The sequence below is a fragment of the Cydia amplana genome, chromosome 12 (genome assembly GCF_948474715.1).
Source record: "Cydia amplana chromosome 12, ilCydAmpl1.1, whole genome shotgun sequence".
In the NCBI taxonomy this organism is placed as follows: domain Eukaryota; kingdom Metazoa; phylum Arthropoda; class Insecta; order Lepidoptera; family Tortricidae; genus Cydia; species Cydia amplana.
Genome location: NC_086080.1, coordinates 118,553 through 143,025, shown reverse-complemented (window position 1 = coordinate 143,025; position 24,473 = coordinate 118,553). Strand labels below are relative to the sequence as shown.

The following is a 24,473-nucleotide window of genomic DNA, read 5'->3' as shown; positions in this document are numbered from 1 at the left end:
AGGGGATGAAAGTTTGTATGGGGTTCAAGTTTTATTTTGAGCTAGGAAATTGAAACTTCGTAAAAAGATACAGTGTTAAAATACGAGAAAACTAATTTCAGCGTTTTTGAAAATTCATCCCCTAAGGTGGTGAAAAAGGGGTTGAACAATTGTAAGGAGATATAATTTTTTTTTAGTGCGGGACTTGAAACTTTGTATATGTGCATATTATTAAAATACAATAAAAGTAATTTCAGCTATTTTTTAATTCATCCCCTAACAGGGTTAAAAAGGGGTTAAATGATGGAATGCATTACAAATTCTTTGAAACTTCTTATGAAGGCGTAACATAAGATAACAAAATAACATTAATTGAACGTTATTAAAAATTCAACCCCTAAGGAGGTTAAAAAGGGGATGAAAGTTTGTCTTAGGGTTTAAATTTTATTGTGAGCTGGGAACTTGAAACTTCCTAAAAAGGTATTATAATAAAAGTGAAGAAAAATAATTTCAGAGTTTTTTAAAATTCATCCCCTAAACGGGTTAAAATGGGGTTGAAAGTTTTTATGGAGATCAGACAATATTTGTGAGTGCAGGGCTTGAATCGTTGTAAAGTGTCATTCAATAGAACTTGCTAACTATGTAAACAAACCGCCATACTAAAATTGACACTAAATGTCAATTTACTAGTAACTTTTGTTTACATAGTTAGCAAGTTCTATTGATTGACGTATTATAATTATATTAGAATACAAGAAGACATATTCCAGCGATTTGAAAATTCATCCCTCAAGGTGGTGAAAAAGGGTTGAAAGTTTGCATCGGAAGCGAAATTTATTTTTAAATAGGTAGGTAGTGGCCATAGTGGACTTGAAAATCATCTAAAGGGGTGGAAGGGATTCTATCTAGAACATTTTATATTTCAGTTAGGGGCTTGAAACTTTATCCTTTAGTGCATGACAAATAAAGAAGAAGAAGACTGTTATCTTTTGCTACATAATCCTCTATGCTCATGTAAAATATATTATACCATGCACCAACATACAAATCCGCGCGAACGAAGTCGCGGGTAACAGCTAGTACGTTATAGCTGTTTTTTTGCAATATAGGTACCTATCTTCTTACATCTTCTTACACACAATTTACTCATAAACGGATGTCTTCTCGGCCGATGCATACGAAAAATCAAGATGTACCTACCTGCACCAGTATTCATCAGTAATATCAGTTTTTGCATACTTGCACTTGCATTAAAAAGCGGCCAAGTGCGAGTCGGACTCGCCCATGAAGGGTTCCGTATTTACGGGATTTGTGACGTATTAAAAAAAACTACTTACTAGATCTCGTTCAAACCAATTTTCGGTGGAATTTTGCATGGTAATGTACATCATATATTTTTTTTAGTTTTATCATTCTCTTATTTTAGAAGTTACAGGGGGGGGGGGGGCACACATTTTAGCACTTTGGAAGTGTCTCTCGCGCAAACTATTCAGTTTAGAAAAAAAATATATTAGGAACCTTAATATCATTTTTGAAGACCCCACACTACGTATGGGTTTGATGAAAAAATATTTTTTGAGTTTCAGTTCTAGTATGGGGTACCCCCAAAATTTATTGTTTTTTTTCTATTTTGGTGTGAAAATCTTAATGCGGTTCACAGAATACATCTACTTACCAAGTTTCAACAGTATAGTTCTTATAGTTTCGGAAAAAAGTGGCTGTGACATACGGACGGACAGACGGACAGACGGACAGACAGACAGACAGACATGACGAATCCATAAGGGTTGCATTTTTTGCCATTTGGCTACGGAACCCTTAAAAGCCCCAAACAGTTTTTATTCCTGGCTACGATTAATTAAAAAAAATGTGGTTTTAAACTAGTTATGTTTTGCAAGAGAATGGTTGCAATTACGGGTGGTAATAATTAAACAGGTAAGTAACAAAAAACAGGAACGTGTCCCTTTGAGCTCGGCGCGGGCAGAAGGGTAGAGAGGGGCGAGGGGGCCCGGGGCAGGGTCAGATGCCGCGCATACTTGCCAAGTTCACTCACTCGTTGTTTCCTTACCAAATGAAATGGCGAGACTTGAAACATGTGTTTCGGTTTGTTGTTGAATTCAAGTTTTTTTTGGTTCCTGCGGCGGGGCGGTGTAAACATTAGCGCCACAGTTCATTTGATATACTTAGCCAAGAAAATGAAAGTTTTATTGTATGTAATTGGATTGGAGACTCTGGAGCCTGAACTTCTAATTTTGGCTTAATATTGCCAAAAGTTGTCTTGACGTTTTGGGCTGTAGGTACCTAAATTGTTTTGCCAATGCTCTTAACTTTCAGTAAGTAACATAAACTTTGACAAATTAGGACCTAAATCTGGGTACGAGTATGACCTGACTCATTAGGTACGGGGTAGTCTTACCATTTCCGCTATAGAAGGTTTTTACATATTTTAAAAAGGTTGTAGATGTTAAATTTGTTTTCACATCACCTACCTATTCGGAAAAGGGCTTTTTCTTCCCCGCTAGGAGGGATCAAAGTGGCACTTTTCCTCCCTGCTAGGGGGGATCAAAGTGGCACTTTTCTGTTCTAGGACACTGTTTTTGTTATTTTTTGCATTCTTTTTTTAGCTTGAATAATATTTTGAAACATAATAATTTGTGTCACCACTAAGATTTATTTTTATTTTCCTCATAGTTGATGTGAAAAGCAGTATAATGTGTCACACGGTATCAAAATCATTTCGTCTTGGGCGTTAATACTTGAATCCCTCATTACGCTCAGGATTCTACTTTAGAATCCATCGCTTCATTCAGGATTCAATGTACGCCCTTGGCGGAAATATATCATTTTGATCCCTTGCAACACAAACTACTATTTCTATTTATAGTTTTTACAGAAAAGGAGATAATTTGATTAGTCAAATTAAAATCTCTTAACCAAATCTTAAAATACTTAATACAAACATTGAAAAAAACAACACACACAAAAGTTCAAATGAAAGTGTTTTAACTTAAACTTTAGTGTATGTCTTAAGATAATCGTTATTATAAATTGTTTTTTTATTAAGGAACTTGTTTAATTAACAACAAATGATCGAATAGGTAGGTATTTAAGTATGGTTACACTGATATACGTGTACCTGTTCTACAACCTTTTAACTTTCACATCATGCTATGGCGAGTGAGTAAACAGGAGACGTTGCTACGGACAACTGGCTACGGGCTACGGCGTAGCAACTGTAGCAGCGTACTGTACTTATTGAAACGATTAAAGTTTTTTAACGGCCTGATTCGAACTTAAAGTGACGTTTTTGTTTGAAGAAACGTCACTTTTGACAATGACATATCCGATCCATGTCGTATCTTTAGTTAATTATTGACGTATCTTAAAGTTCGAATCAGGCCGTAAAGATCAAAATATTGAGCAATATAATATATGTTTATGGCGTTCAGATATTTATAAACTCTTGGACCGCTATGCTCTGATAGAGATGTTACAAATCCTAATGTAATGAAGTAAAGTACCTACCTAGTGGGTTAACACTTAATCTCGGCTAAGGCTTACTAATCGCGTCGAAAGTTCCACACAGCCAATATCAGTGTCAATGAGCTTTAGTCATTATAGTCTCTAAAGCTCGGAGACTTCACACACAACTTCATATGTTTTAAACACCCGTTCCTATCTTGCTTGGGTTTAATCTAAGAGCTTTAAGATTACTTTGCTATGCTATTGTATAGCAAAATATGACTTTGTACTGGATTTCTACTTACCACCTATTACTGTACCATATTTTATACGAATAAAGAACTTTTACTTTTTATCATTTTTAAATATCTTAATTATAATAACTCAACCATCTCATTGAAAGTTATCAAAAAGTGACGGCGGTTCCTAATAACAGCAAATTTCAAAAACATCGGAAAAAGAGTTTTCAATACTTTTAAACTTGTTGCAAACTTTCGTAAATACTTTAATAACTTTTTTAAATAAATACTTTCCGAATTTAAAATACAGTACTTAATGAAGTTGGGCTCACCTTCGCCTTGAGCAGCCGTCAGCGCTCCGGCGACAGCAGGCGCATGTCGAACCTCAGCAGCTGCGACATGGCGGCGGCGGCGGGTGTGCGGCTGGCGGCGCGTCCGCGGCGGAACTGCAGCCCGCGGCGGCGCCCGCGCGCTCGCGGTGGGCGGCGCGTCAGCGGCCACGCCTCCGCCTCCGACAACTAGTTGAAAGCTTTTGTTTTTCAGCCTATAAAGGAGGGTGCAGATGAGGATTTTTTTGAGCGGACGTTGGGGTTGTAGAGCGAATTTTGAATCACCAAAATTCCTTCTATTATTTACTCCAAGGTCCGCTCAAAAAAGTCCTCATCATCAGATAAGGGGAGAATGCGACAATGATTTTTGTTAACAGATGTAAGTTTGCAACTTACACTCGTAAGGTAGATGCGGATTATTACTAGATTACTTTAGATGAAGTCGGTCATTTTCTTAGAAGGCCACTTTCGAGTTACATTCTGAGGACGTCTCTTTCGAAGTAGATCACGTTCTGAAGTCGTCGCTTTCAGAGGACGTTAACGTTACTTTCTTAGAACGTCAGTTTTTGAGTAGGTACATCACTTTTGATGTACCTACCTAAGTCATATTTGATACAAAAATATGAATACATAATCAGAGAAATTGTCTTAAATATTAAGTTGTACTCATTGATTTTTTATTATATACATATGTAATTCGAAAAAGTAGAAATCTATTGCAGTAGCTTATAAGCATTGTACGTCTTTAGCATATTTTATGTGCCATGTTTATGGTTTTATGGTGATAATACTCATAGCTGATAAAGTACCGACTGCATAACTGTGGAACTGAGTTAACGAGTTGTTGAATCTCTTAGTTTTTAGTTTAAAATATGTTAATAAATTACCACCACCACACTGTTTGACGCACATTATTCGAACAACTAACAATTACAGTGAAAGCAGTGCCTGTTGTTACACATACCTAAACTTAGGTAATAAACAGTACAATATAAAACGCACCTTGCTCTCTATTAAATGTTTTTTGTGCATAAAAACGAATAGTTCCGTAGTCGTGCACCTCGCGCTAGTCGGCGCGGTGGCACGCCCGCTGTGCTCTCGCCAGATTTGACCAATCACCCCCTCCGCCCCCACCTGTTGCCTGAACTGCTAACTATGCATGATCGAGGCAGCATTCATGCTACCATTGTAATGTAATACTGTACTTGTTGTTACACTTGTTGCTTCGCTGCTGAGTGCTGACGCCTAGGAAACTGTTAACAAAGCGGCGGGTACTCTATGACTAACATTAATGGTAATTTTATGTTTTATATTTTTATTTTATTGCAAATTATTAGTTTTGAGATTTTTCTCTGTACTTGTAGTATATAACTATAATACTTGCCAAATTTCATAGTTCTATTTCAATGGGAAGTAGGTACCCTCCTTTGAGAGTGTCGAAATGTATGTTTTTAGCGGCATATAGCGGCTTTTTTTACGTCAATTTAAAAGTTTAACAACAAAGTGATCCTATAAGGGTTCCGTTTTTTTTCTTTTTAACTTGATAATATAATTCAACAAAAAAAAAATATGATTTTCACATTAGTTACGCTGAAATAAATAGTAGTTATAACATTACAAGCGTATACGTTACGTTATGTTATAATTATAACTTGTACTTTTTCTATACTACCTACATAACCTACTAAAATCATAACCCTCTCCGGAGTCGAATAAAGCACATAGGTATATGTAGGCTATTATAGTATTCAACAAGACATTAGTTTTCTATTTTAATTAATACAAATATGCAGCCATGCGGTGGGCTGCGGGCCGTCACCGGCACCCGTCACCCGTGGGCGGTGGCGGGAGGCCAAGGGCACGCGGAACTTGCTATTAGCGTGTCCGCTGGGACGCTGCTTTTTAATTCATTTTAAGTGATACGCAAAGCATTTGCTACTTGACGATTTTGAACTAGAAATATAATGGTATTTACGGTCAGTTGCTACCCGGTGACACATGGGAGAGTTAATGATTTCCTTAAATATTTTTACAAGTATAGGTATCAGCGGCATATAATATAAAACGCCCGAAATATCTTCATGGGTTTAAAAATACCTTTATAAATATGTCTACGTTACGTGAAACAGTTCATTGTTAAGTCTAATCCAAATCCAATTTCCATTTCAGTGCGTTCATATACAAAGTTGGATTTCACGTTCGCGAAAAAAATGTGCAAGAATCTCGTATGTAGGTACATCATATCCGTAACCATGTGGTATGTTGGCGATACATTAGGTAGGCAACGCGCTGCTACGAGGGTGAATTGAAAAGTTTTGAGCCTGAGGTTGGTAATGAAAATAAAAGGAAAAAATAATATTGGGACGTAAGACATATTTTTTATCATAATGCATTATCTTTTGTTTTCCTCCTGTCACAATTGCACATTTTGTGATCGAATTACTAAAAGAGGTTCGCGATTTCCTGTAGAATGAATAAAATTGAGCACCGTTCTCTCATGAAGTACTTACAAAAAAAGCGGCCAAGTGCGAGTCGGACTCGCCCATGCATGAAGGGTTCCGTATTTAGGGGATTTATGACGTATTAAAAAAAAACTACTTACTAGATCTCGTTCAAACCAATTTTCGGTGGAAGCTTGCATGGTAATGTACTTAATGTACATAATATATTTTTTTAGTTTCATCATTCTCTTATTTTAGAAGTTACAGGGGGGGGGGGGGACACACATTTTACCACTTTGGAAGTGTCTCTCGCGCAAACTATTCAGTTTAGAAAAAAATGATATTAGAAACCTCAAATCATTTTTGAAGATCTATCCATAGATACCCCACACGTATATGGGTATGATGAAAAAAATTTTTTTGAGTTTCAGTTCTAAGTATGGGGAACCCCCAAAATGTATTGTTTTTGTTTTTATTTTTGTGTGAAAATCTTAATGCGGTTCACAGAATACATCTACTTACCAAGTTTCAACAGTATAGTTTTTATAGTTTCGGAAAAAAGTGGGTGTGACATAGGTACGGACGGACAGACAGACAGACAGACAGACATGACGAATCCATAAGGGTTCCGTTTTTTGCCATTTGGCTACGGAACCCTAAAAAGGGGTTAACGCCAAAGCAATTTTTTGAAGACGTGTGCCAGACTTTAGGAGAATCCGCTCCATCATATGCCAGATGGGTAGCAGATTTTAAACGCGACAGAGAGGCAGTTGAAGATGAACCTAGGTGTGGTAGACCAATAACGGTTTCTACTGACGAAAATGTCAATATAATACTAGATATAATTATGAATGACAGGCGGTTGAAAGTTGCAGAGATAGCGGAGACGATTGGCATTTCCTATGAGCGATTATACAAACATAATGACCAAGGATTTTGGATTTTCTAAGGTTTCTGCTAAGTGGGTACCGAGACTAAATTCAGCTGAAAATAAACGCACCCGCCGTACAGTGTCACAGGATTTTTTGAATCTGTTTCAATGCGACCCACAAGATTTTCTTGGTCGTTTCATAACTATGGACGAGATTTGGGTCCACCACAATACACCGGAGTTAAAAGTGCAATCCTAACACTGGAAAAGGAAAAGGTCCCCACCTCCTAAAAAAGCTATGGCCATTTTATCAGCGAAGAAGGTAATGGCTTCAGTTTTTTGTGATTGCAAGGGGGTCATCATGGTTGATTATTTTGAAAAGGGTAAAACCATAAATGCTGATTACTATTGCACCCTGTTACAATATCTGTACGAAGAAATTAAAACAAAAAGACCTGGTATGATAACTAAAAAAGTGTTGTTCCACCAAGACCTAGCTCCTGTCCATACTGTAGCGAAATCTTACGTACAAATACATAACTGTGGGTTTGAATTGTTGCCGCATCCACCCTATTCGCCTTACTTGGCCCCTTCTGATTATCATCTTTTCCCGAACCTAATAAAAACACTTGGCAGGATGGAAATTTTCGACGGATATTCAGGTACAGCTTAGTTACAGCTTCTTGTGACTGAATATTTCGATCACCTTGAAGATTCTTTTTTTTTACAAGGAATAATGAAGTTAGAAGCAAGGTGGCAAACGTGTATAGATAGTTTTGGAGACTATGTAGAGAAATAAAATTGTTATAAAAACTCAAGTCTTTATTTTAAAGGTTAGGCTCAAAACTTTTCAATTCACCCTCGTATATGCGATAGCGCCCGCATGGCCGCGCAGCTTATCTCCACATTCGTGTGACACTTGACTCCCACTACCCTATTAGCCATCTTTGTACTAGACACGTAACTTAATGTTAGATGTCACTAGGTATTTATCTTATATTGTTGGGATTTCCGCTGCATTTTCGTCCTTCATTTTACAGCAGTCGGTTAAAAACGGTAGCAATATATCTACTGTTGTTGTAGCTAGTATTAAAAAAACCAATATGTACAAATTAATCTAAGTTAACTCCGTAAGGTCCTACCCGAAGTACATTTTTTTTGTTCAACGGTATTTACCTACTTCCGCCATACATTATAGATATTTTTACTAGATTATTTAATGATTGCATAACAAACGGAGTTTATCCCGCTAACTTAAAAAAGGTTAAGGTTCAGCCTGTGTACAAAGGAAAGGGTGAGAAACACGCGTTAAAGAATTATAGACCTATTTCGTTAATTCCGATATTCTCAAAAGTTTTTGAGAGATTATTAAGTGACGAACTAATGTATTTTTTCAATAGAAATGAAATGTTGAATAAACAGCAGTATGCGTATCAGCCGGGCCGATCAACAATTGATGCGGCGCGTGACGTAATATGCAGAGTAATGGGTCACTTGGACGGGCGGAGGCAGGTCGCTGCGATCTTCTGCGATCTGTCACGCGCTTTCGAACTGGTGAGTCATCCACTTTTATTAGCCAAGCTCGACCACTACGGCATCACGGGTAACTATTACCGAGTAATTAAATCATTTCTCAATGAACGCAAACAGCTAACGTCTGTGAATGGTGCAAAATCTGACATCCTGGAACTCGGTCCCTGCGCAGTCCCCCAGGGCTCGTGTATGGGAAACAATCTTTTTATTTTGCTAATGAACGACTTCACTTCTGCAACCGACCAGGCAGAATTTGTACTATTTGCTGACGACGGATGTGTCATTGTTGCGGCTGAGACTTACGTCTTACTAAAAATAAAACTGCAAATGGTCATGGACCAAATATCGTCTTGGTTTTCAGCTAATGGCATGGTGCTCAATGTTGAAAAAACCAACATTATACACTTTAGCTTACGGTGTCTAAGTGATCAATCACTAAACAAATTAAACATCACATGCAATGGCCAACCTGTACCTCAAGTCGACCAGGTTAAATATTTGGGACTAACCATCGATGCCGGTTTAAAATGGGCCCCTCATATAGACGCGCTGTGTCTACGGTTGTCTTCGGCCTGCTTCGCCCTTAGTAGACTATGCCCATGTATGGACTTGGCTAACGTAAAAAAAGCCTACTACGGCTATTTTAACTCCATACTAACTTACGGGATTGACCTGTGGGGCTGGGCTGCGGAACGTGAACGAGTATTTAAACTCCAAAAAAAAGCAGTGCGCATCATCGCTGGTGTAAGTTGGGACCATCCTGCAAAGGACTTGTTCAAAGAACATAACATATTAACTGTACCCAGTCTTTACATCTTGGAACTGGCTAAGTATGTCAGGTGTCACATTAACCACTTCCATACCAACGCTGATGCGCACGGCTCCATCACGCGACGGCGGCATGACCTGAGCTTGCCACACACACGATTGGCTAAAACTAAAAAATGCCTTACCTCCATTGGTCCAAAGGTTTATAATAAGATCCCTCCGGCAATTAAGCAGGCCCCGAGTTACGCTTCATTCGTACAACAAATGAAAACAAAACTAATTAAAGACGCTTTGTACTCCATTGACGAATTTTTTTTGTAATAAGTATTTAGAATGTTAAATTTGAATGTTATGTGGTAAATACAAAAAAGTGTAAATGTATAAATAATATATACTGTAAACATGTAAATGATAATTAAAAACGTGGTACTTATACATTAATCATAAATGTCAATAAGCCCATGCGCAGGGCCGGATTTGAACGCCCAAGTTTTCGGCAAAATTATACAATCGGTTTACTGTAAGTAACTATGTTAACTATCTGTAATTGTAATATAATGACGTATAAAATGTAAATTTTATGAATAAATAATTGAATTGAATTGAATTGAATTTAAACCATTTCAAATTGGAACAGAGTTGTATTTATTTGCTTCGTTCGATTTCAAGAAAAAAGAAACCCATCAAAAACATTACATGTAAAAAGGTGCAAGTCTCGCAACGCTTCTACTACAAAAAAGTTTTGAGATGTAATGTGAAACCAAGTCGGTTATTTTAATCAGTGCCAGTGTTAAAACTGTATCAAATATATATCTTTAATTTGTAATACGTATAATGACTTGGCCATCGCACGGCTGCATAATGACATAAGGATCATCGTCAGCTATCAAAAATATTTCTAATTGAACATAACGCTAGCGCTAATTACAGTTTGAGTATTACACATATGTATTTACGAGTACGGTACGTGTAAAGCATTATGTGCGATTGCCAAGTCATTATATGTATTACAAATTAAAGATATATATTTGATACAGTTTTAACACTGGCACTGATTAAAATAACCGACTTGGTTTCACATTACATCTCAAAACTTTTTTGTAGTAGAAGCGTTGCGAGACTCCTTTTTAGATGTAATGTTTTTGATGGGATCTCATCTCTTTTTGTAGGCAGTCCTTCTTTTCGGGTACTCATACCCATACTATGTATACACATATCATAACTAAACACATCTTCATTCATACTCACATCGTACATCGTAGTGTTCCTTTACTTTAGCTACTATTTGTAGGAACTGCAACAGTAACTTTGTAATAGCATATATTTATATGGGATTACAAACTTACTTATGCAGTTCTTAGATCTTTAAACCGTGACTGATATTGCAATATTTTTAGGTTTTCTATGGCTGGATAAGCTGAAAACTACTTATGTTTAAAATTTGAAGCTTGTGGGTATACTAGAAGTACCTTAGAATTGTGATGATCGTAGGTGAGTGAGTGAGTGAGTGAGTGTGTCAGTGTCGAAAATAAGGAACTTTGACGTACAATAATTCTTAAACTACAAGTTCAAATTGAATGTTTTTGAGAATATATCTTACGCATGTTAAGCCCTATATATTACTGAAAATTCAGGGTTCTAGCTTCAGCCAGCACAAAATTACAGGACGTCGAAAATGGCCTGAATCGCTTCGAGAAAAGGATGGTACGGCCGTGCCTCTTTGTTTTGCTCGACTTGGCGGGGGCACTACCGTGCCCCCAGATGCAACCATACCTATTCCTTCACTATTAATTGATTTCAAATTCAAGTGGCAATATCTATATGTCGGCGAAGGATGGTCCTAACGGCGGTGGGCGCGTGGGGGTAGTACCTAGATTACTTCACAGCCAAAATAGTAGGTATGCTACCAACGCATGAAATAAACATTCGCCTACTATTATTTCAGTACTAAATCATCAAAATAACAACGATCTTACGATGGAATCGGATTCGATAAAAATAAAAAGATCACATGAAATCGTTCAAATCTTTATTTAAGTCAAACTACACCGGCTCCAACCCTCTGACCCGAGAAGATTTAACCCGGCAACAAACTCGGCGGGACACATCTTTTCAAAACAACACATAGTTTCTTTATTTTACAAAAGTAAGCTTCTAATGGCACATAAGAAATCAAAATAACACTTGGAATAAAACACTTAGCTAAAGGTTAAACAACGTGAGAATCTATAAGCTTTCAGAATAATCCTTCAGGTGTAAGCCTTCAGGAACGTAGCGAATTAGGCACGAGCTTGGCTAACGTCCGATCTCTAGCGCGGTCCGATCAAGAAGCAGGAAGCCAGTTCCAGCGGCGGAGCCAACCGCTCCCGCCTCCAATTCAAGTTGGTAAACCTGCCTGACCAGTCTACCAACATAACGACAAAAATGCCTGCTCGTGCCTACGTTCACTCAAGATCATCGTCATCTTGACGTTCCAAAGCCTTCTACCTGTCATTTAGTTCAACAATACGCCAAACATTGCTAATCGATTTTATACAGGCGTCTAACTATGAACTGTAATGCTGCAATACGTCTTTCTGGTGTCTCGCTCCGACATATATATAATAAATATAGGTAATTATAGTGCGCCTTAAGGTAGACATGTTAAAATATAATTACTTTTACGATTACGACATCCTATCCAAGACGTTTAAACTAAAGTCAATGAGGGCATTTCCGTCATACTTTTTTAGGGTTCCGTAGCCAAATGGCAAAAAACGGAACCCTTATGGATTCGTCATGTCTGTCTGTCTGTCCGTCTGTATGTCACAGCCACTTTTTTCCGAAACTATAAGAACTATACTGTTGAAACATGGTAAGTAGATGTATTCTGTGAACCGCATTAAGATTTTCACACAAAAAAAAAACAATAAATATTGGGGGTTCCCCATACTTAGGAATGAAACTCAAAAAAATTTTTTTCATCAAACCCATAAGTACGTGTGGGGTATCTATGGATAGGTCTTCAAAAATGATATTGAGGTTTCTAATATATTTTTTTTCTAAACTGAATAGTTTGCGCGAGAGACACTTCCAAAGTGGTAAAATGTGTCCCCGCCCTGTAACTTCTAAAATAAGAGAATGATAAAACTACAAAAAATATATGATGTACATTACCATGCAAACTTCCACCGAAAATTGGTTTGAACGAGATCTAGTAAGTAGTTTTTTTTAATACGTCATAAATCCCCTAAATACGGAACCCTTCATGGGCGAGTCCGACTCGCACTTGGCCGCTTCAACCAACGATTTTTCTTGTATCGTGACGTATTACAAATATATACGTCAAGTGAACAAATACCATTAGGTATACTCTTAATCGAAAGTATCGAAACTAAACCTTAGCGAACTTTTTAGATTTTATTGCCAAATATATTTTTTTTGGGACAATTCTGTCCTATTTTTAAATTCAGATATAATGAACATTTTTTAAAAACTTTAAAAATAATATCTACTTTTTAATTATAAATAATATAGCACAGATATAGGTTGATCTACGAAAGCTACCACGAATTTATATGATAAATTTTACAATTCAGTAAGAATATCGCATCACCTCTCATGAATATGTTACACTTAAGTGAGTCAAATCAAAAAAGCGGCCAAGTGCGAGTCGGACTCGCCCATGAAGGGTTCCGTATTTAGGCGATTTATGACGTATAAAAAAAAAACTACTTGCTAGATCTCGTTCAAACCAATTTTCGGTGGAAGTTTACATGGTAATGTACATCATATATTTTTTTTAGTTTTAACATTCTCTTATTTTAGAAGTTACAGGGGGGGGGACACACATTTTACCACTTTGGAAGTGTCTCTCGCGCAAACTATTCAGTTTAAAAAAAAATGATATTAGAAACCTCAATATCATTTTTGAAGACCTATCCATAGATACCCCACACGTATGGGTTTGATGAAAAAAAAATTTTTGAGTTTCAGTTCGAAGTATGGGGAACCCCAAAAATTTATTGTTTTTTTTCTATTTTTGTGTGAAAATCTTAGTGCGGTTCACAGAATACATCTACTTACCAAGTTTCAACAGTATAGTTCTTATAGTTTCGGAGAAAAGTGGCTGTGACATACGGACGGACAGACAGACGGACAGACAGACAGACAGACATGACGAATCTATAAGGGTTCCGTTTTTTGCCATTTGGCTACGGAACCCTAAAAAGGTTGGCAATATATGAAATAGGGAAACTCCGCCACATGACGATTTTTCCCTTTTCGTAATTGACGGATTTGTCCACTCGCTAATTTTGTAAACACAAATTTTAACCACCCATAGTTTCTCACCAATAGGTTATAACGTAAAATGGATAAAGAGACCGATAAATATGCATATCGAACAATATAATAAACATACTCATTAAGACCTAACTTACATCGTCTCATCCCAACTTCACAAAACAGAGCAGCACCTCATCTCGATATCGAGTTCGGAGCGCACCTGAACTTTCTGGTATTAAATATGCTCTCTGCTTTATCGATCGAGTCAGCAAGTGCATACTGTTGTTAGAATAGCCACAAATGTTGTTGGACGGATTTGCCCCTCTGACGGATTTGGCCACCCTGACCTTATACACTATTTTAATGAAACATACTACGTATTATTATTTCCACTTAGATACCTACATAATTATATTTACCTAATACTTACCTAACCCAAAAAAGTTGCCTTCAACTATCAGTTAAAAAAGTTATGACATTGTATGAGGAACCCTAAAACAGTGTAGTAATTAAATCAATCACCAGTAAATACTGGGCGGCGTTTTGTGGCCGTGTTTAGTGGGCCCGAAAGCAAGGCGGTGGTTAGACTATTTCATAATGTGTGTGTTCATAATTGCGCGCTCTGGTATTACCACCTATTACCGCGTACGGATCGCGAGTCGACAACCCTTGCACCCCTTGACTTATCCATACTTCCATACTATAATATTATAAAAGGAAGTCTGTCTGTCTGTTTGTTATCTCTTCACGCTTAAACCGCTGAACCGATTTAGATGAAAATCGGCATAAAGATTGTTTAAGTCCCGAGGAAGGACATAGGATAGTTTTTATCCCTGAAATCATCCCTTAAAGGGGTGAAATTTTGTATGGGGTCTTAACAACAAAACTGCATAACAAACTTTGTCGATAGGAACTGTCCCGCTCGCGCGGTGTAGCACCGGCGCTGGTGCACGATTTAGTTGAAATTTGGCATAGAGGTAGTTTGAGTCCCGGGGAAGGACAGGATAGTTTTTATGTCGGAAGTCATCCATACAGAGGGTGTGGAAGTGAGAAAATTAATGAATTGCCTGTTAATTGGTGTAAGCAATAAAGCATTATTCTCAAAATTATTGCTAATAGATTTTATCCAGGCACTATACTTTAACTGCTGGAACTAATTCCACGCAGACGAAGTCGCGGGCAAAAGCTAGTAGATAATATTATAAATACGAAAGTGTGTCTGTCTGTCTGTATGTCTGTTACCTCTTCACGCTTAAACCGCATAACCGATTAAGTTGAAATTTGGTATAGAGATAGGTTGAGTCCCGGGGAAGGACATAGGTAATTAGTTTTAATCCCAGAAGTCATCCTTTAAGGGGGTGAAAAGGGGGGGGTGGAAGTTTGTACGGGGAATCGATAAAAAGCAGATTGGTTAAAAAATAAGCTACCCAAATTACTATCTCCACGCAGACGAAGTCGCGGGCAAAAGCTAGTCATTAATAAAATCCAATTTAAGGTTCTGTTGAAGATGCCTTTATTCCTCGCGTAATAGGGTCGCGTGAATCATGTGTCAAAATGTAAGAAGCCTCAATAATGATGATGGTGATTCGTACTCTACGTTCGCCTACAATTACAATCGCAAAGAAGATCACACCGATGCACCCCTTTGTATATAAGTTTATAATGGGTGGTACGACTAGTAAGTAATACGGGAAAATATAAAAATTAATTTACCAATCACAGTCTTTTATAACAAGAACAAAATATTAGTAGGTAATAATATATAACTAAAGCTTATTAGGTACCTATTCTTATCTTTGTTAAAAGGCTCTTGTACCTACTTTTAACATTTCATCAAAAGTTATAACGCGCCTGTAAAAATAACGTAAAACATGATATTAAACTTGACCTTGAAATGCTGTGACCTCATTTCAAAGATGTCTGAGGTGTACAATCTTACAATGTATTTAATGGCTCATTAAAAGCGACTCTAAAAATATTCCTGAATAGGCGGCAAAATGTTGTGCTCCCCTGAAATCATCGCGCAAGCACTTATTATAAAGACACACAACATTTCATTTTCGTGTTGAATCAGTTCACGTCTAACCTTCGTTACGAAAATAACAGAAAATGGGGATTATTGAGAAAAACGTGAATTTTTCGGTGAGCGTGTCTCTTACGGCGCTTAAGCTGTTCGGGTTCTGGGCACCGGAGGGCCTCACCAGAAAACAGAAGATCTTGTATAACTGCTACGGCTTTCTCTCTTTTATGTTTTTGTTAGGTATGATTTTCAGTTTTTAAATGTCTGAAATGTATCTTCGACCTTCTACTTAGCGGGGCCATCGTGCCATTACAAATTCTTGTAGAACATTTTTGACCAATATTATTCTCTCATTAGACACTAACATCTCGGTAAAGTTTTCCAATTAATTTAGGTGTTAGTAAACTTTTGAAGCTATTACCTACTTAATTATTAACTTAACTTTCGGCATATGAGCGTTTTCCAAAAAAGTGTACATGTCATTCATGTCTTCAAAATATTGACTTCTTGGGCTCATTTTACTCAGAATCATTTGTACAGTCGACGTCAAAAATATGTTTACATTTTTCGCCTTATTACAAAGGCATAAGGTACAAAAGTGTAAACATATCTTTGACGTCGACTGTACATTCACGCCTCATATATGAAAAAATGTGTCCCAAAATTTTGTATGAAAAAATTTTTTCCAGTGCGTCACGTTCATACAAATAAAATAAAAAATTCATACAAGAATGTGACGATCAGGAAAGGAAATTTTTGGACACATTTTTCTATGTATGAGGCGTGAATGACCAAATGATTCCGAGTAAAATGAGCCCAAGAAGTCAATATTTTGAAGACATGAATGAAATGTACACTTTTTTTGGAAAACGCTCATATACCGAATGGGACGTGTAACAGGAGCAATAGGTAAAAACTGTAGGCTGCATCCTTCAAACTGACCAAGATTTGTTCAGCGGCTTTTAAAAATAACTAGGGTTTTGATTTTTAGTACAATAGTTACACTTTAAAGTCACAATGTACATATATTGCGAATTTTGTTATGTTTAGAGCGTGCCGTGGCCAACGTCATTTTATTTTATTACTTACTCGTAATTTATTTGTGTAAAAAAATGTTTTAAAAGTTGTTAAACAAAAGCTATATCGTTTGTAATGTGCTTGCTCGTATTACGCGGCCCACCCGATATTAGTCCCTGGTGTAGACTTAATTATACGGCAAATGATGATGATGGAATTTCCTTTTGGAGAGTTGCTCCTTTTAACTCACAGATTGATTTAGGAAGGGAAGCCAATCGAATTTTTGATGCAAAATTTTGACTTCAGGGGGGGTGCCCATAGCATAGCACTTTATGACGCCTTGGCGGTACTGTGCCTAACGCCACTCAGGTGTACACATAACACCCTAGTTTGCTCTATTTGTCAAAGATTACGTGATGAAACGCCTCTCAAAGGCGATAGATGGCACAATTCAGTCATTCTCCGATACGGCCAACCTGACATTGTACGCGTCCCTTGTGTACATTATCCTCCTTCGTGATTCTCTCTTGTACACTAAAGCAAAGATCAGATTTCTTCTTCTTCCAAAAGAGACTATGACACGCAATTCATCTGCACCACCACGGCATCCTGACATTGTATACGCCACTGCATACATCTGCGGACAGAATACAACAATCTGAGGTATCTAAGCTCAAGGTAGGCCGAACTAGGGCTTCCAAATACCGGACTTCTCACAATACCGGTATTGATACCGAAACTGTCTTCATCAATACCGGGATCCCGGGATCCCGGTATTGGATATGAATTGCTTAAAAATATATAAGTAGTTTTATTAAAAAAAGCGGCCAAGTGCGAGTCGGACTCGCCCATGAAGGGTTCCGTATTTAGGCGATTTAAGACGTATAAAAAAAAAACTACTTACTAGATCTCGTTCAAACCAATTTTCGGTGGAAGTTTACATGGTAATGTACATCATATATTTTTTTTAGTTTTATCATTCTCTTATTTTAGAAGTTACAGGGGGGGGGGACACACATTTTACCACTTTGGAAGTGTCTCTCGCGCAAACTATTCAGTTTAGAAAAAAATGATATTAGAAACCTCAATATCATTTTTGAAGACCTATCCATAGATACCCCACACGTATGGGTTTGAGGAAAAAAAATTTATTGAGTTTCAGTTCGAAGTATGGGGAACCCCAAAAATTTATTGCTTTTTTTCTATTTTCGTGTGAAAATCTTAATGCGGTTCACAGAATACATCTACTTACCAAGTTTCAACAGTATAGTTCTTATAGTTTCGGAGAAAAGTGGCTGTGACATACGGACGGACAGACAGACGGACAGACGGACAGACAGACAGACAGACATGACGAATCTATAAGGGTTCCGTTTTTTGCCATTTGGCTACGGAACCCTAAAAAGGGGAATGAGAAAGGCTCGCTGGAATACCAGATATGTCCTAAAAGCTATTACAACAATAAACAATCAATGCCGCCATCTGCAATAATTTTATTTCACACACCAGGTTGGCAATAATTTTATCCAATTTGTTGACTTCACCTCACCAGTCACATTTGTAGTCCAACTTAACCAACCAGACAACACTTTTTTCAAATTTCCGTTATAATTGGTTTGCCATTATTACAGTTATCCTTGCTCTTTCGTTTTATTTTTTTAGAAAATTATAAGAACTTATTATGTTAATGTTAATGTCACTATCATCATATTCATCACTCACATAACTTCTCTTATCTGACGCATTAGGTAACGATTTTGTTTCAATAATAAAATGCGGGCTAGAGACCAGTTAGAGTTAGACCAAGTAAAGTCTGCAACGATTTTGATAGCATACGCAGTACGCAGTGCAAGTGTTATTTGTACGCAGTGTTGGCCGAAAGTTAATGCGAATTGAAAATGTTGGCCATTAACCATTATAAACTGAACCTTAAACCGTATCGGACGATTATAGTTTACGATTCAATTTATAATGGTTAATGGCCAGCATTTTCAATTTGCATTAACTTTCGGCCAACACTGTTTGTACGTCATAATTTCATAGAAGTTTGACGTTTAATATAACACTTGCACTGCGCGTGCTATCAAAATCGTTGCAGACTTTTCTTGGTCTAACTCTAGATGCGTCTGACGTTTAGTAAGCTTTTTGATACAGCCGAATATAATGGATTTAAAGGGTTTATACTGCGCATTTCCCTCATTTTTTAAAATACCGGTGTTGGTATATTACAAAAATCCAAGTCTACCTTCCATTCATTCATTCATTGTATAAATGCATTCACTCACTCAATCTGTCATTCGTTCAATATGATTACTATTGCTTCACTTGAATACAGAACGTTGAACAGTCAACACGTATTTTTACTTTGCCGACCCTACCTATACCTATAGGTTATGGGCCCAGGCCACGTAGTTGCTAAAATTCCGTTTTAAAATTACGTTCTAATATAAATACGTAACAATGGATCAACGAGCAAAAAAGAAATATTCAACCGTTTAATGGAGACCGTTATAGCACGTGGAAGTTTCGAATCAAATCACTTTTAGCTGAACTTCAAGTGGCGTCCGTTATAGAAGCACCGGTTCCCGAAAACCCTGACGCCGTATGGAATCGAAAGAATCTCGTCGCTAAAGGTACAATTGTGGAATATTTGGGTGACGCATTTTTAAATTTCGCCCAAGATACGGATTCCGCAAAAACCGTTATTGACAATCTCGATAAAATATATGAACGGCGAAGCTTGGCTACACAATTGGCGTTACGTAAGCAGTTGTTAAATTTAAAATTGCAACCTGACGTGAATCTGATCCAGCACTTCACAAATTTTGATAGTTTAATCACTGAATTGATTTCCGCTGGCGCCAAACTCGAGGAAATGGATAAAATATCTCATTTATTACTTACGCTACCTGCTGCTTACGATGGCGTTATTACTGCTTTGGAGACGCTCGGCGAAGATAGTTTAAACCTATCATTTGTTAAAACGCGCCTTTTGGATCAAGAGGTTAAAATCAAGAACGAGACAGTTACCGGATTAAAAGTACTTCATGCGGCAAGTGACAAATTCTCAACTCACATCCCATTTCACAAAAGGAAGAGACACATGGATCACACATCGAGCTACGTCCCCGATTACAAAAAGAAGAAACCTAATTACTATTGAGAGATAACCGTACTACGGGAACCTCAGGAATCGTCAATAATTACCACGATTTATATTCGAAGTACTTGATAATTTATTCAGGAACACTTAGAAGCTATTTTTATCAGCGACCAGTAAGTAATGAACAGATTTGAATCGAACAAAGACAACCAATGTTGCCAACCAGATAAAACATTTTTATATTGATCTATATTTGACATTATTTATAATCTTTGCATGTTAACTTTATTGTAAATATTTTTAAGTTATTTATACAAATTAAGTCTTACATTTTAAATAGCATAAAGTACTTATTAAACTAAACTTGTATACTCATGATCTATGAATATTAAAAGCAGTTAATCACTAAACTCAAATGATTTTCAATTATACCCTCCACTGTCATCATGAGATTCAATGTTTACATTGTCTACCCACCATTAGCTAACATTCGGCCTTTTCTGACACCGTTAGCGTCCTCGCGTGTAGGTAAAGCGTTACTAATTATTTATGAACACACAAAACAATACATATCAATTGTTATCATAAATAAATATTAATCTCTTAACATATATAATCTTTAAGCCATCTTATAAGTGTAAATAACATCATATATTATTAGCCACATCATCACAAAAATTATTAGATAATTAACATTATACACTTTAAATCATCCATTTTACATCAGTGATAAATGAAAATCATACTGCACTTACTTTCATTTTATAACACCTTGTTCTTACCTTTTGATGCCACTCAGGGCTAACAACGCCATCAGAGCTAGTGACGCCACCAAGGGCTAGTAACGCCACCAGGGCTAGTAACGCCACCGAGGGCTAGTAACGCCACCAGGGCTAGTATCGCCACCAAGGGCTAGTATCGCCACCAGGGCTAGTAACGCCACCAAGGGCTAGTAACGCCACCAGGGCTAATATCGCCACCAAGGGCTAGTAACGCCACCAGGGCTAGTAACGCCACCGAGGGCTAGATTTAATCAAAACAGTACATTAAAATTACATAATCATTAAATAACAATAACCATTAATTTGTATATACGTTTGTTATACAATTATTTTTCCAAACAATATCAATTAAAATAATTTACTTCACACTTTAATACTTTCTGAGTCAGAATCACTCTCCATGGGATCGTTTTCAAAAACCAACCAAGGGTGTATCTTATCTACTGCAAACACGGATTTGTATATTGGTTTTCCTACCTTTTTAGTAATAGGCGTGTCTTCAACCTCATACCTATCATTACCTAAAACTTTGGTTATTTTATAAGGCCCGCTACACTTAGGTTGCAATTTCTTACTTTGACCAGTTGGATTACCTATTTCCCTTTCGATTCGTACCAGGTCACCTACATTATATTTATGTGGACTTTTTCTCTTACTATCAAATCGCTCCTTTTGTTTCTCTTGTTCTATACGCATCCTTTCACTGGCCTCTGCCCTTATTATATCAGGATTCTCATACTCTTGAGCTTCGGAAACTATCGCATTCATTACTCCATCAGAACTGCCTGTGGGGCTTAAGCTAAATAATATTTGAGACGGCGTTTTATTAGTGGCCTTATTGATGGTGTTGTTAAGACCCCATTGGACTTGTGGTATACAAACGTCCCATTCATTATCGGGTTTTCCATGGTTCATTGATGTAAGAGAGTCTACAATGGAACGATTGTAGCGCTCAATCTGACCATTTGCGCGAGGACTAGCAACCGCGTTAAGTATGTGAACAGTCCCTTTATCCTTTATATATTTTTTAAAAGAGTTACTAGTGAAACTAGTCCCCCTGTCTGTAATTAAACGCCTCGGTACGGCAAAGATGCTGAAATATTCTTCAAAGACATTTATGGTGGTGTTAGTCTTACAATTTTTAACAGGTTTTATGTATATGTATTTAGTAAATGCGTCAATTATTGCTAGGATGTAGACATTTCGCCGTTTACTTACGGGGAATGGACCGCAATGATCTGCATGTAAGGTGTGAAACGGTCTATCAGGTTTTTGGATTGGGTGTAGCATGCCTTCTTTAGGACCGCCGGGCACTTTGTTATACGCGCAATGTAAACATGCATTACAATATTTTTTGACAAACCTGCGCATCTTTTTGAACCAATACACATTGCGAATTCTTTCATAAGTCTTTTCATATCCAAAGTGCCCGACGTCATCATGATGACTTTTAAGTATCTGCCACCTAACTGATTTCGGAACAACCCACAGCAAAGTCATATCCTCACCCTTTTTAACAATACGGTACAGCCTGTCATTTTTGTACACAAAATTATTTTTAATATCTACCGTTGTGTTCGTTTCGGGGTCTTGTAAAATTTGTACTATTCTTTGTAATTCGGGATCGGCCTGTTGAATAGTTTGTAGCCACCTATCATCAACTGTGACATTTGATTCTGCACCAACTATGTGAAAGACGTGACAATCATCATCGCGACATGGTGGATTGTCTGCTGCAATAGCGTTTCGACTCAGGGCGTCTACATGAGTCATCTTGGTGCCCGCTCGATATTCTATAGAAAAATCAAATTCTTGCATCGCCATCCACCATCTCGCCACTCTAGGGATTAAGTCTTTCTTAGTCATGGTACTACGAATTGCATGGCAATCCGTTACTAATTTGAACGAACAACCCAACAAATAGACTCTAAACCGGTTCAGAGCAGTTATGACTGCCAGGGTCTCCAACTCATAGGCGTGAAATTTTTGTTCCTCGGGCGACGTTTGCCTACTATAAAATGCTATGGGTTGGAGGCCCCGACCAGCATCCTGTAACAAAATGGCCCCAAGCCCCATTTTGCTCGCATCCGTGTGAACCTCTAACCGTGCATGAGGTTCATACAATGCCAAAACAGGCCTGCTGACCAGTATATCCTTGAATTGATTAAACGCTTTTAATTGTTCGGATTCGAACCGCCAAGGTTCGTTCTTTTTCGTAAGAACAGTTAGCGGTCTAGCTATCACAGAGAAATTTCGAACGAATTTACGGAAGTAACTCGCTAACCCTACAAACTGGCGGACCTCGTGTACGTTCTTTGGAGTGGGAAACTTCTTAACGGCATCAATTTTGAATGACCCCGGCCTAATACCATCTTTAGAAATTTCATAGCCGAGATATTCAATTTTTTCTTGGAAAAACACGCATTTCTTTAAGTTCAACGTTAGCTTAGCGTTACGAAGCATAATAAATACCCTTTCAAGCTTTTCAAGGCCCTCTTTAACAGATTTTGAAGGTACCAAAAGATCATCCATGTACGCAAGAACCAGTTTTTGTCCGACACCATTTACCATCGAGTTTATTGCACGCTGGAAGACACTTGGAGCGTTTGCCAAACCGAACGGCATTCTATTGAACTCGTAGAGGCCGTCCGGGGTGACAAACGCTGTCAAGTGCTTACTGCCCTCGGCCATCGGTACTTGGTAATATCCGCTAGCTAAATCAAGGCTGGTGAAGAAATTGTTACCACCAAGACAATCTAATTTATCCTCAATGCGTGGCAGTGGATATTTATCTTTCAGTGTTTTCCGGTTCAACGCTCGATAATCGACGCATAAACGTTTTTGTCCATTTTTCTTGCTAACTAATAACACTGGACTTGCATAAGATGATGAACTTTCCCTGATAATGCCGTTTTTAAGCAGATCTTCTATAATTGTTGATAGTTGCTCTTTTTCTTTGAGGGACATACGGTAAGGATTATAGACTACAGGATTATCATCCTTCAGTTTAATATCCATCTCGACCAGATCAGTTTTGCCTAATTCGGATAAGTCTAAGGCGAAACAATCGCGGTATTTCGACAAAAGCGCATGGAATGTATCGCGTTCCTTTTCATTTAATTGCGTCCCTATTACGACATCTTCTATTGACAATGCTTGCTCGTGTTCGTCTGTAGTTGATACTAACCTAACCGTTGGCTCATTAATTTCATCATAACTACTTCCTCTAGCTAATACTTGATTTTTATCAAACTTTAATTCCGCATCAGCCAGATTTGAAATCATAACGAACCCGTGGCTGTCATGAAAACTATACAATCCCGGTAAAATGATGTAATCCTTTTGCTGTGAATTGCAGAATGAAGCGGCTACATAAAGGGACCCAGTAAAATTTGTTGTTGTACTCACTTCTATAGGTGAAGTACAACTCGCCGCAATCGTCACGTCAACAGCCGTATTTAAAGTGTATTTTGTTTTAGGTAGAATACAGCCCTCCCCTGGAGCTCTATAAAATGTTAACTGTTTTGGTGTTTTTATAACCACAATGTTTGGTAATTCTGTAAAGGTGCGGCCTATCAGAATTTCGCTTGGCATGTGATGGTCAGGCACGACAATAAAGTCGACTGGATTCTCTACCTCATCTACAACTAGAGTACCGTTCAC

General features: G+C 37.6%; 2 protein-coding genes across 2 annotated transcripts in view; one reads left to right on the top strand and one right to left on the bottom strand.

Moving 5' to 3' along the window:
* Positions 1-4,118, bottom strand: part of LOC134652813 (sodium-dependent serotonin transporter) — a 56,099-nt gene extending 51,981 nt beyond the window's left edge. Inside the window, exon 1 of the mRNA XM_063507986.1 lies at positions 4,013-4,118. The gene's annotated coding sequence lies outside the window, so the exon portion shown is untranslated. The remainder of the gene's footprint in view (positions 1-4,012) is intronic.
* Positions 4,119-15,982: 11,864 nt separating this feature from the next.
* Positions 15,983-24,473, top strand: part of LOC134652861 (odorant receptor 46a-like) — a 30,161-nt gene continuing 21,670 nt past the window's right edge. The window contains exon 1 of the mRNA XM_063508060.1: positions 15,983-16,148. Within this exon, the coding sequence (XP_063364130.1) occupies positions 15,998-16,148 (151 nt within the window). The 5' untranslated portion in view covers positions 15,983-15,997. The remainder of the gene's footprint in view (positions 16,149-24,473) is intronic.